Source organism: Balaenoptera physalus (genome assembly GCF_965194825.1).
Source record: "Balaenoptera physalus genome assembly, chromosome: X".
NCBI classification, from domain to species: domain Eukaryota; kingdom Metazoa; phylum Chordata; class Mammalia; order Artiodactyla; family Balaenopteridae; genus Balaenoptera; species Balaenoptera physalus.
This window is the reverse complement of record NC_138903.1, coordinates 36625-50200: the sequence shown is the minus strand read 5'-3', so window position 1 is coordinate 50200 and position 13576 is coordinate 36625. Positions and strand designations below refer to the sequence as shown.

General features: G+C 62.5%; 1 protein-coding gene across 1 annotated transcript; it reads left to right on the top strand.

Annotated features, from left to right (window-relative positions):
* The first annotated feature begins 8 nt into the window (after positions 1 to 8).
* On the top strand, positions 9 to 12602 carry LOC309652448 (putative GTP-binding protein 6). The gene is made up of 10 exons (XM_082446247.1): positions 9 to 372; positions 5088 to 5225; positions 5777 to 5847; positions 5975 to 6105; positions 6432 to 6502; positions 7352 to 7510; positions 8909 to 9117; positions 11356 to 11504; positions 11804 to 11956; positions 12204 to 12602. The coding sequence occupies exons 1-10, from the start codon at positions 24 to 26 to the stop codon at positions 12325 to 12327; spliced, it is 1554 nt and encodes a 517-aa protein (XP_082302373.1). The 5' UTR covers positions 9 to 23; the 3' UTR covers positions 12328 to 12602.
* The last annotated feature ends 974 nt before the right edge of the window (positions 12603 to 13576 follow it).

The window sequence follows — 13576 nt, the reverse complement described above, 5'->3', positions numbered from 1 at the left end:
CGTTGCGTAGGAGCCCTTGCGGTATGTGGGCCCTGCGAGCCGCCGTCCGCTCGGGGCCCTGGTTCTCTCGCGTGGTTCGCGGCTGCCGGGCTCCGAGGGCCGCGCCGCCGCTGCCGCCTTGCCCTGTGCGCGCGCTCGCCACCTTCCGCGGGGGCCTGGGGGGCCCGGAGGGGCGGGGCCCACGTGCAGATGGCCGGGGAAGTCGGACTGGTGGAAAGGAGGATGAGGAGGAACCAGAAGATGCGGAGGAGGAGGACGAGGAGGAGGAGGAGCTGCTGAGGAGGGACCCTTTGCTGCCAGCGGGGACCCAGCGCGTGTGCTTGGTTCACCCTGACGTCAAGTGGGGACCCGGGAAGCCGCAGGGGACCCGAGGTGACCGGGACTGTGGCCGCCGACTCGGGGGGCGGGGGGATTTGGGAGTCGTGAAAAGCGCCAAGGCCCGGAACTTAAAGGGAGGGGCTTCTGGGGGCGGGGCTTCTGGGGGTGGGTTTCGAGGTCTGGCGCTCTGGGCAAAGACGCCGAAGGGCGGGGCTTCTGAATGGCCGGGCTGAAGGGGCGTGGTTTTGGGGGCGTGACTCTGAGGGCTGGAGCCCATAGGGCGGGGCTTCTGGGAGCGGGACTCCGAGAGCTGGAGCTCGTAGGGCGGGGACGTCGGGGGCGGGGCTTCTGAATGGCCGGGCTGAAGGGGCGGCGCTTATGGCGGCGTGACTCCGAGGGCTGGGACCCCTAGAGCCGAGCTTATGGGGGCGGGGACTCGGAGGCTGGACCGCCCCCACCCGACCCACTCCAGGCAGCGGCACCCCTGCAGCGGGCCTGGAAATCCTAATTCTGGGCTGGGGCGCCTTCCCCCGTGCACATAGCGGGTCCGGGGCCCCTTCCCCTTTCGGCCGCGCCCCAGGTTGTCGCTCGGCCCTGCTGCCCCGCGCAGCCTTCCCATCTGTAAAGGAAGAGAATCCAACAACTAACGCCAGTTTGCACGGGGTGTGTCCCTCAGCTTTAAGCCTTTATTGACCCGCTTTCACTGTGTATCGCTGAGTACTACCCCCAAAGGTTGTGCACAAGCGTGTTCACACGCCCTTTGTAGCAGAAACCGTGAACCCGGCTGAGTCCCTGAGCCGCCTGGGACCTGCATCCATGGCCCTCGGCCATCAGCAGCCCCACTGTACCCGCCCCGGTCGGGCTGGGGGGACAGCAGACACGCCGGGCAGGAGCCCGCCGCCTGACCTGAGTGCTGTGTTCAGAACCCAGCAGGAAGGCGGACGGACGGGGGCGGGGACGGGGCCGTCTCACCAGGGTGGTCCTGGATGGCCTGGGGAGACGGACCCCACAGATGAATAGGGACAGTGTCCAGGGTTAGGGCTCCTGAGGGAGCACGTCCTGGGCCCTCCTGGGACCGCTGCCCCTCGGCTGTTTAGGGGCTCTCAGAGCCAAGTCACTGCAGTGGTGCAGCCATGCGAGGACTCAGGTCGTCACAGGTACTCTGGGTGTGAGCAGAGCAGTGACCCAATGGGGGGGGTGGTGGCATTCTCCTAATTCCTTTCCCCCTCTTAGACCTTTACTGAGATACAGTTCGCAGGGCATAAGAGTAACCACTTTGAAGGGTGACACTCAGAGGCAACTAGTACGTTCACAGTCGTGTGCAGCCACGGCCTCTGTCCGGTTCCACAGCATTCTCGTCTCCCCGGAAGGAGACCCTGTACCCTCAGCAGTAGGCCTCCCCCTTGCTTCTCCCCCACCCAACCCCTGGCAACCAGGAGTCGGCCTTCTGTCCCCGTGGATTTGTCTGTCCTGGACGTTTCACGTGAGTGATACGTGGTCTTTTGTGTCTGGCTTCTCTCACTGAGCGCCATGTTTCTGAGGCACGTATATGTTGTAGCCTGTGTCAGTGCTTCATTCCTTTTTTTTCTTAAAAACTTTTTTTTAGAGTGCTTTTAGTTTCACAGCAAAATTGAGAGGAACGTATAGATATTTTTCATATATACTCGCTGCCCTCACCAATGGATGGCCTCTGCCGCCTTCAGCATACCCACCAGATGGTGAGTTTGTAGTAACTGACGAGCCTGTGTTGACATAACACCGTCACCCCAAGTCCACGGTTTACGTTAATTAGGGTTCACTGCTGGTCTTGTACATTCTACGGGTTTGGGCAAATGTATGATGACATGTATCCAACATTATAGCATCACACAGAGTAGTTTCACCGCCCTAAAAATCCTCTGTGCCCCACCCATTCACCTCCCACCCCCAAACCCCTGACAACCACTGGGCCTTATACTGTCTCCATTGTTGGGCCTTTTCCAGAGTGTCATAGAGTTGGAATCACATAGTCTGTAGCCTTTTCTCACTGGCTTCTTTCACTCAGTCGTATGCATTTAAGGTTCCTCCATGTCTTTTCATGGCCTGACAGCTCATTTCATTTTAGCGCTGAATAATATTCTGTTGTCTGGATGGACCACAGTTTATTTATCTAGTCATGTACTAAAGGACATCTTTGTTGCTTCCGTTTTGACAATTATGAATAAAGCTGCTATAAACATCCGTGTGCAGGTTTTTGTGTGGATGTAAGTTTTCAACTCCTTTGGGTAAATACCAAGGAGTATGATTGCCGGATTGTATGGTAAGAGTATGTTTAGCTTTATAAGAAACTGCCAAACCATCTTCCACAGTGGCCGTACCGTTTTGCATCCCTCGCAGCAGTGAGTGGGAGGGATGGTCCACATCCTTGCCAGCATTTCGTGTTGTCAGGATTGTGGATTTGGGCTCTTCTAATAGGTGTGGAGTGGTGTCTCATTGCTGTTTTAGTTTGCATTTCCCTGATGACAGAAGGTGGGGAGCATCTTGTCATATGTTTGTTTGCCATCTGTATATCTTTTTGGTGAGGTGTCTGTTAAGGTCTCTGGCCCATCTTTTAGTAAGTTGTTTTCTTATTGCTGAACTTCAAGAATTGTTTTTATGTTTTGGATACCAGTGCTTACGGATGTGTCTTTTGCACATATTTTCTCCCAGGTCTATGGCTTAACTTCTCAGTCTGTTGATGACATCTTTTGCAGAGCAGACGTTTTTAATTTTCCGTGCTGTCATATGCTCAAACTCTGGGATCCTTTCTCTGCCAAGTCCAGCCTACCAGCAGGCCCGTGAGAGGCACTCCTCATTTCTGCTAGAGCGCTTGTGATCTCTAGCAGTTCTTTTTGGTTCTTTCTTGGGATTTCCATTTGTCTGCTTGCCTTGCCCGTCCGTTCTTGCATGCTGTCTACTAAATCCATTAGAGCCCTTGGCATGTTAATCATAGTTGTTTTAAATTCCTGGTCCAGTAATTTCAACATCCCTGCCATGTCTGGTTCTGATGCTTGCTCTGTCTCCTCAGATTGCCTTTTGGTGCGCCTGGTAATTTTTTCTTGATAGCTGGACGTGATGCACGAGGTGAAAGGAACTGCTGTAAATAGACCTTAGTGGTGAGGGCTGACGTGGGGGGGAGGGGTAGCCTTCTGTGGTCCTGGGATCAGGGTTCGGTCTCTTATGGTGCCTGTGCCCCTGGGCTGTGACCTGCACAAGTGCTTCTCCGTTTCCATCCCCACCGAATCCTAACCCTGGCCTTCGGGGTGGGGTTGTGGGGTGCCAGACCCCCAGGCAGGCAGCTGTGGGCGTGGCCAGAGGAGCAGTGCAGCAGGAGGGAGGCCATTGGCACCCGCGCAGGCACTCACCACGGAGCTGGGGACGTGGCCCCTGGGATCAGGAGAGACAGCAGCTGCAGGGATTACTGCTGGGTCAGACCTGGGGTTGAAGGATGGAGGTCAGGCGTGACCAAGCACCTGACCTGAGCGACCAGCAGGTGGAGGAGGTGGGACAAACTGGCGGGCCCATGGGGAGTCACACCCAAGAAGACTCTGCCTCCCCTTGGCCTAGAGGATGGGGGGGGCCCCCCATGTCCCAGAAGATGGGGACCCCCGCACAGCCCAGAGAATGGGGGGGACCCTGCTCTGTGGCCTCAGACCCAGCCTGGCTCCTACTCCCCAGCCTCTGGCCTGTGTCCTGGCTGTGCCCTGAGGAGGGTCAGGTGGCCCCAGAGACAGCAGCACCCAGGTGTCCGGGGAGTGGGGACAGCGAAGCAGGGGTGCCACAGAGGGGCCGCGGCTCTGAGATTCTGTGCAAGGGTGGCCTCCCAGGGGGCGGGGGCACGGGCGCGGGATGGGGGGGCCGGCCTCCCGTGGGGCTTGGGGCACGCACTCCACATCTCACAGAGAACAAGCCCGGGGCCCCGCAAAGCTGTCCTCCAGACCTGAGTCAGCCCCGTCCACGCCGTCAGGGCCCAGCCCCGGGACACGCTGGCGTCACTGCCCACCTGCCTGCTGTCCCTCAGGGGAGAGTCTCGGCTGCCCTGTGCCCCCTTCCTGCTCGGGAAGGACCGTCAGGAGGAGAGCCTAGGGCGGGGCGGCTCCCAACAGCCCTGCATCCATGGCCTGCGCCCTCAGTGTCCTGGGCTCCTGCCCCGGGTGGGCCCTGCCTCTCCCGCCACCCACCCCCAGCGCACGTGCGCGCGCGCACGCACACACACACACACCCCATCCTGACCGTTCACGGCCAGGGGCCCCGGGTGGGCGCTGCCTTTCTCGGGCCAGGCTCGGCAAGGGCAGCCACTGGGGCCAGGCTAAGACCAGGCTGGGCTCACCCAGGACAGGGCACCCACGGGGACTCAGCCCACCCCGCAGGCAGGGTGGCAGGTTCTATGGGCCCTTGGGAGCCTCACAGGGGATGCTCTCCCGTGGGTCACAAGGGACCATGGGCCCCCACGGGGCAGACGTCCCAGATTCCAGCGCGGGGGGCGGCCATCCCCGCGTCCCTGCTCGGTTCAGGGCCCTCCTCCCCTCCCCGGTCCTGTGTCCACCTCTCCTGACCATCTGCCCAGAAGAACAGAGCTGCATTTCGAGCAAATGCTGATTGGGGCGCTTTCCCGGGACCATTGTGTAGGTGGGAAGCAGGAAGCCGTCCCAGCCTGGGGCACGTGGCCCAGGGCCCTGGGCAGGGCTGGACACGGCCCAGGGCTGACCCAGCTGGAAATGACCCTCACACTGACCTGTCTCTCCCCAAAGCTGAGTGGCAGGTGGTGGAAGCACAGGCGCTGGTACACACGCTGGATGGCTGGTCGGTGGTGGACACCATGGTGGTGCCCACCAAGACGCCAGGCAGGAAGCTCATCTTCGGCAGAGGGACCTTGGAGCACCTGACAGGTGAGTCCAGCGCACGTGTCCCCGTCACCCTCCCGGAGACGGAGTAACCGTGGCCATCCCTCTGTGCCTCACAGGAACTTGGATCAGACGGCAAAAGCCACCACGCCCGTGTCAGAATTCAAACGAGGCCCCAGGACACAGGCGGGACCTTTGAGAGTCGGGCACACGCCAGCCCTGCGCCCCAGCCCACCCCCTCCCCAGTGCCCTGCGGAGGGGATCCTGCATGTGACCCCTGCCCTCCATGGACCCCGACGTCTCCACCCCAAACCCACGTCTAGCTCACAGCTCAGAGCAGGAGACATGCCAAGGGGGGAGCTCACCGCCCATCTGTGTCTAACAGGCACTCAGTCCCCACGGGGTCATGGGACCCCCATGTGTGTGAGATGTACTCCCCTGAAGATGGACCCGGTCCGGTCCTCCCCGACCCGCAACCCACACTTGACAAATACTGTGCTCAGAGACTCAGGGTGTCCGGGGAACACGGCCAGAGTGCAGGGTCCCCAGACAGACATGGGCGTGCAGATCTCTGAGAGACCATCCGCTTTTCCTAGAGAAAATCAGGGGGTCCCCGGAAATCACCGCCATCTTCCTGAATGTGGAGAGGATGGCTGCACCCACCAAGGTACCTGAGAAGCTCACTGTTTCCCGCCCACGGCGGCTCAGGGAGTGGGTCAGTGTCCCCGTGAGGACACAGGTCTCGACGGGCCTGGGGTCACCACAGGTCCCCTCCCTCGCGCTCCGTCTTCTAGAAAGAACTGGAAGCCGCCTGGGGTGTGCGGGTATTCGACCGATTCACGGTGGTTCTTCATATTTTCCGCTGCAACGCCCGCACCAAGGAGGCCCGGCTGCAGGTGGCCCTGGCCGAGCTGCCCCTGCTCAGGTACCTGCAGAGCCCGGGCTCGGGGCAGACAGAGCCCTCCTCGGACCCCCTCTTGCTTTCCCGTACCTGGACTGTTGCCAGGGTGGCAAGGGTGGAATGTGGCCAGTGGGGACGTGTCCAAGCAGCACAGCTACCAGGGCACGTGGCCCACAAGGAGCGCCACCCAGCAAGGGGCCCTCCGTCCCCGCCCGTGAAGGCCACGCAGCGGCGAGGCCCCCTGCGAGCCTCTTCTTTCTGTCCGGATGCCCACCCCCAACCCAGGGCTCTGTCCCAGCCCCCCACGGGCACGTGCTCCCGTCTCCTGAGCCGACCCGTTTCCACGCCAGGTCCCACCTGAAAAATGACGTTGCCCACCTGGGCGGACGAGGAGGGGGCTCTCGCCACATCATGGGGTCAGGTACCGTGTCTGACGTCTTGTCACCGGGCGCTCAGAAGGGGGAGGGTGTCTTGGCCACCACCCCTACAAAGGGGACGACGTCCCTCAGAGGTCCTGATGGGGCCTCATCCATGGTCACAGTCAAAGGAGGGTATCAAGGTGTTTCCCTGGTGTGGCCGTAACGAAGGACCACAAACCCGTGCCTTAAAACCACAGACATTCATCCTCCCTGAATCCTGCAGACCAGATCGAGGAGTTATAAGGGCTGGTTCCTTCTGGAGGCTCCAGGGGAGGGTCCTTCCTGCCCCTTCCAGCTTCTGGGGGCTCCAGGCATCCCTGGGCTTGTGGCTGCATCCCTCCCGTCTCTGCCTCCGTCTTCACGGGGCTTCTCCTCTGTGTCTGGGTCTCTCCTCTTCTGTCTCTTATAAGAACCCTGTCATTGGATGTAGGGCCACCCTCATCCAGGAGGACCTCATCTCAGACCCTTCACTGCATCACATCTGCAGAGACCCTGTTTCTTAATAAGGCCCCATTTGTAGGTCCTGGGGGTCAGGGTGTGGACACATCTTTGGGGCACCACTCAGCCCACTGTGGGTATCATGGGGGCACTTCTGAGGCTCTCCCCTTGGCCTCTTCCTCCTGGGTAAAGGGGAGCCCAGGTGACCTCAGGGGGCAGAAGTGCGAGGCCGCCTCACGCCGGGCAGAGCCATCTCAGAACAGAAGGTGTTGGGGCCAAGTGTACAGGAGAGCAGGCTGGGGGGGGGTCCCTGCAGCCCCAAGAGTGAGCCTGTCCCCGTCCCCCGCAGGCACCCCCGTGGCTCTTGCCCCTTTTGTGTCTGCTCACTGACTCGCCATCTTGTGTGTTCCTAGGAGAGTCTTTCCTGCAGGTGCACCAGCGTCTCCTGAAAGATAAGGAAGCGAAGATTCGGAAGGCCCTGGACAAACTCCGCCGGAAGAGGCTTCTCCTGGGGCAGCAGCGGAGGCGGCGGGAGTTCCCTGTGGTCTCCGTGGTCGGATACACGAACTGTGGTGAGGAGTGGGCCCTCCCCGGGGCTGGACGGGTGTACGCTAGGAGAACCCACTTGCCCACCCGGCGAGATGAGTATTCGCGGAGGGCTAGCCCAGAGTGAGAAGGACTGGACTGGGACCCCATCCCTGGGCGTCCCGGGGGCCACGGCGGCCCCCCGTGTGACTGCTGTGGGCTGACGCCCCTCTTAGTGGATGTCTCCAAACTCTGAGAACGAGGAAGTAGCGACAGTTTTAAGTCCGTTGAGAGTGGACAGGATCTTCCAGGGATCAGAGCGGTTCAGATGTTACCGAGGAAAACTTCACAGTCTGTTCTCAGCTTCATCTGCACGAGCAGATCAAGTGGACCCCACGTGGGGAACAGAGTGCAGGGCGTCCTTTAGGGTCACAGGTGCCCTGAGATAAGTGGAAAGCGCCCAGTTCCCTCCACCGTGGGGATTCAGTCCACGGCACTTGCTGGGCTCCCCTGAGGCCCGGCCCCGCCGTGTGCTCGGGAAGCACCGCCTCACGGTCTGCGTCCAGAGGACGGCGGGAATGTCCCACAAACGTGCACGGGAAGCCGTGGGGCGTCCAGGCTTGAAAAGTCATAAATGTCTACGGGTAAAATCACCCCTGCCAGGAAATCCCAACTGCCCCTCCTGGCTGCATCCTCAGAGGGTGGCGTGTCCTCCTCTAACCGTCAGAGGATCCAGTGAGTGCGGCTTGATCCCGACTCTCACCGACCGGGAGTTCGGGGTCCTGCACGGAGCAGGGGCGTCCAGGCTGAGCCCCGCCATCCAGTTACTCGACGGCAGGAACCGCCACCACCTCCTGGTGGACCATCGGCAGGGCTTACAGGCGTAACCAGGGGGTATCCCTGGGCTGGGCGGTTACTGCTGGCGCCCCTGAACCTGGGCTCAGGTGGGGAAAGTGTCCACGTTGTCAGGAAAGGCTGTGGCGGAGGGTGTCCTAGGCCACCGCAGGTACACACAGCACCGTCTACACCCTCACTACCTGTCTGCACACACTGCACCCCCTACTCCACCATCCCCTCGTCTACACGGACACCACACCACAGCTCGGTTACGCCACGGTACCATCCCTCCGTCCGTGTGGACGCCTGCCCGCCTCACATGCACGTCACCACCGTCTGTGTCTACACCGTCTCTCTCGTCTACACCAGCACTCTTGCCCTGGCCCTGGTCCATTTTACCCTGAAGCCTAGACCGTGGCAGCTGAGTCCTTGCACGGCCCGCGCAGCGTCCCGCGGGTCCTGCGGAGAGTTCCGAGCGCATAGACCCTCCTGCCCCTGCCCCCACTCCAGCGGCCTGTGGTCAGTGTGGGGCAGCCCCGAGGTGCACAGCGGTCGGTGGGGGACCGGAGGGATCTGAGACGCACGGTCCCCTTGTGCCCGACGTGCAGGAAAGACCACGCTGATCAAGGCCCTGACGGGGGACGCCGCCATCCAGCCCCGGGACCGGCTGTTTGCGACGCTGGACGTCACAGCCCACGCGGGCTGGCTCCCCTCCCGGCTGACCGTCATCTACGTGGACACCATCGGCTTCCTCTCCCAGCTGCCCCACAGCCTGGTCGAGTCCTTCTCGGCCACCCTGGAGGACGTCCGCCGTTCGGTGAGTGTGGAGGGCCAGGTCGCCTCAAATACCACAAATGGGAGGCAGGTCCCCTCATCCCAGCATCAGGGGCCTGGGTCCCCTCATCCCAGCATCAGGGGCCTGGGTCCCTTCATCACTACATCACGGGCCTGGGTCCCCTCATCACAGCATCACGGGCCTGGGTCCCCTCATCACTACATCACGGGCCTGGGTCCCCTCATCACAGCATCACGGGCCTGGGTCCCCTCATCACAGCATCACGGGCCTGGGTCCCCTCATCACTACATCACGGGCCTGGGTCCCCTCATCACAGCATCACGGGCCTGGGTCCCCTCATCACTACAGCACGGGCCTGGGTCCCCTCATCACTACATCATGGGCCTGGGTCCCCTCATCACAGCATCACGGGCGTGGGTCCCCTCATCACAGCATCACGGGCCTGGGTCCCCTCATCACAGCATCACGGGCCTGGGTCCCCTCATCACTACATCACGGGCCTGGGTCCCCTCATCACAGCATCACGGGGCAGAGTCCCCTCATCACAGCATCACAGGCCTGGGTCCCCTCATCCCAACGTCACAGGGCAGGGTCCCCTCATCCCAACATCACAGGGCCTGGGTCCCCTCATCACAGCATCACGGGCCTGGGTCCCCTCATCACAGCATCACGGGCCTGGGTCCCCTCATCACTGCATCACGGGCCTGGGTCCCCTCGTCACTACATTACGGGCCTGGGTCCCCTCGTCACAGCATCACGGGCCTGGGTCCCCTCGTCACTACATTACGGGCCTGGGTCCCCTCGTCACAGCATCACGGGCCTGGGTCCCCTCATCCCAACATCACAGGGCCTGGGTCCCCTCATCCCAACATCACAGGGCCTGGGTCCCCTCATCCCAACATCACAGGGCCTGGGTTCCCTCATCCCAACATCACAGGGCCTGGGTCCCCTCATCACAGCATCACGGGCCTGGGTCCCCTCATCACACATCACGGACCTGGGTCCCCTCATCACAGCATCACGGGCCTGGGTCCCCTCATCACTGCATCACGGGTCCGGGTCCCCTCATCACTACATCACGGGCCTGGGTCCCCTCATCACAGCATCACAGGGCAGGGTCCCCTCATCACAGCATCACGGGCCTGGGTCCCCTCATCACAGCATCACGGGGCAGAGTCCCCTCATCACTACATCACGGGCCTGGGTCCCCTCATCACAGCATCACGGGCCTGGGTCCCCTCATCACAGCATCACGGGCCTGGGTCCCCTCATCACAGCATCACAGGGCCTGGGTCCCCTCATCACAGCATCACGGGCCTGGGTCCTCTCATCACAGCATCACAGGGCAGGGTCCCGTTACACAAAACTTCACGATGACTGGATTCCCCCATCCCTGCCCCTCAGTGAGCTGTGCTCCGACTGTACGATTGTATGTGCTGTAAAGGCAATGCTAATGAAGAAGGGGTTCTCTGCACCTTTTGGCTGCACTGGGGCCCCGAGACAGTGAACCCTGGCATTTATTCAGGGTACAGGGTCTGCGGGGCCCTACGTGTGACAGATGCCCCAGCACCTTCGAGGTCACAGCAGCTGAGCCTGAGGGCCACGTGCAGCTGCCAGCACCGTCCTCAAAAGTTTCTGAAAATCTAGAACTTCTGAACTGAAACACTGATTAAAAGAAAATTTAAGTTCGTCAAAAAAAAGAGAGAGAGAGACAACCCAGAAGCGAGCCCCCCAAACCGTAACGGGCCCATCCTTCCTGTGGCAGAATTAGCCTCAGCTGCAATTTCTCCTTTTCTTTTCTGAATTTGGCACAAGGTACCTGCCTGTAAAACGTATGGAATAGGGGTGGAAGCCTTTTTAGAACGTGAGCTTGGTTTCACAGAAAAGTGGAGTGGCCCGGAGCCTCGAGCACAGCACCCGCCGGGTGGGGGGCTGGGGACGGGGGGTCACTGGCCGCACGCAGGCGTAGGGCCAGCACCTGTCGGGCGGGGACACGAGGCGGCCCCTCAGTCTGGGTGCACCTGGAGTGGCAGCCTGGCCCGGATCGAGGGCACTGGGGGGGCTCCGTGCACGGCAGAGCGGCTCTGTGGTCTCGGGTCCCACCCTCCTCCTTGGGGCACAAGTCTCCGTGGGCAGCCGCACCCACCCCTCACAGAGAGCGGTGCGGAGCCCCCATCGTGGGCCTGGCGGGCCCTCCCGGGCGGGGCCAGACACCGCTGGCCCCGAGCTCTCTGACCGCCCGGCCCCTCTGGTCCTCAGGATCTGGTCATCCACGTGCGAGACGTGAGCCACCCCGAGACAGAGCTGCAGAAGGCCAGCGTCCTGTCGGCCCTGCGGGCCCTGCAGCTGCCGCGCCCGCTGCTGGACCACATGGTGGAAGTGCTCAACAAGGTGGACCTGGTGCCCGGGTGAGCACCTGCCGCCCCGCGGCCGCCGGACCCCTCGCGCTGGCGACCAGGGCGCGCGCGGGTCTCCCGCTGGAGCAGCGCCCCGCAGCGCGCGGGGTGGGCTGCGCGTTTGGACCCCTTCGCCCTGCGCACCGGGACCGCACCCCAGCCCCACGCACGTCTCGCTCATCCCACCCCCTCCTCTCAACTTCCGGCGGGGCCGCGTCCTCGCCCGGCACAATCCGAGCTCGTCACGGCTGGGCCCGCGGGCGGGGACCCCGCTCCGGTCCCCCTCGCTGAGCGGGCGGCCGCCCCTACAGGTACAGACCCGCCGAACCCAACGCGGTGGCCGTGTCTGCGCTCCTGGGGCTCGGGCTGGAGGAGCTGAAGGCCAGGCTGGAGGGAGCGGTTCTGAGAGCCACGGGCAGGCGGGTCCGCACGCTCCGAGTGGGGCTGGCGGGGCCGCAGCTGAGGTGCGTCGGGCCGGCCCGGCGGGGGGCGGGCGTGCCCTTGGCCTGGGCGGGGAAGGCGGCGCCAGGTGGGGCCAGGGTGCGACGCCGGGGCAGCCGGTCTGGCTCCTCAGGCAGGGAGCAGGTGCCGGCCGCTTAGACGCACGCCGGGGCCGTGGGCAAGGCCACCACCAAGAAGCGGGACGCCCCGCTGGGGGCTTCGGGGCTCCGTCGGGGCCGCCCGTTCCCACCAAACGCGTCTTCCTCCCAGCTGGCTGCATCAGGAGGCCACGGTGCAGGCGGTGGACGTGAGGCCTGAGGCCGGGGTGGCCGACGTCAAGGTCATCATAAGCGACCCGGCTTACGGCAGGTTCAGGAAGCTCTTTCCAGGGTGAAAGGACGCCCAAGGGTGCGGATGCTCCCCGAGGACTGAGGGGGGGCTCCCCGGGGGCCGGGGGGCTGCAGCGTTCCCGCCTCAGAGAGGAGCGGGCGCCCCGCGTGGGCCCTACGCCCCCGTGAGCCTGGCGGGAGGGCCGCTGGGGCTGGGAGCTGGCGTCGATGGTGAGACTCTGAGCGGTTCCGGTTGACCGTCAGGGGTGTCTGGAGAGCTGACGTCCCGTCCAGGGTGCTTGAGCCGCGAGACAGTAAAAGCTTTGTGTGTGTTCGTGAACCAGCCTTTCCGGTTCTTCCGTGCCGGCCGCCGGGCCGAATCCCTGTGAGCGCTGGCCGTGAAGGGGGCAGGTCCGGCTCCCTGTCCCCTCTGTGTCCACGCGTTCACGGCTGCCACTCCTCGCCCTTCCCCACGGTAGCGTCAGGGGCATAATTAAAATGTCTCCCGACAGCCCAGCAAGCAGGAAGAATCCCCCGTTTACAGGGCCAGGTGGCCGGGACCACCCATCACACACCCGTTAGTTGTCTTTACCCAAAAGAAAAAATACAACTTAGGGCATCTTGTCGACAAGCAAGAAATCACATCCTGGGGCCAGACTCCTCCCCCACGGTGAGGCAGGACCCCTTCCCGATGTTCACTTTGCAGAGAGGCTCCAGGGCGCCCAGGCAGACATTCCCGGGATGCAAACAGGCCGGGGGCCCTTCTGCTTAAAGAGATTCACACGCATCTCAGGGAGACGGGACGCTAAGCTGCAGGTTTTCTAAACGGAAAGCGAATGAGAAGGGTGTTCCCTTGCCCTTTTGGCACCAGGAAAGGACTTTCTTCCTTACCTCTGTATTCAGCGTTATAGGGGCGTTTCCTGAGTTGTCCCAGGCTTTCAGCACCGCTGGAAAGTCTCTGCGCTTCTCCTAAGCCTGTGGATGCAAGGTGTGCGTGTGAGCTTTCCCTGTTCTGAGGCTCGGCTGTGCACACGCGGCTCTGCAGGCCCCCCGCTCAGTCCTCGGTGCGCCCAGGCCTTCCACGCCTGCTTCTGTAACTGCCATCCTGTGGAGTTTCCGCCTGGGGCAGTGTGGCAGGCGGAATCGTGTCCCCTACAACGTCCACGTCCTAATCCCAGAGACACCCCCCTGCCCCCGAGGCACCCAGGTGAACCCACCAGCCCCCTCCCCGTGGGTCCCCGCGAACAGGAGGCAGAAGTGAGAGTCGGGCAGGTGCGAGGACAGAACTGGAGTTAGAGCTCAGAGGAAAGTGAC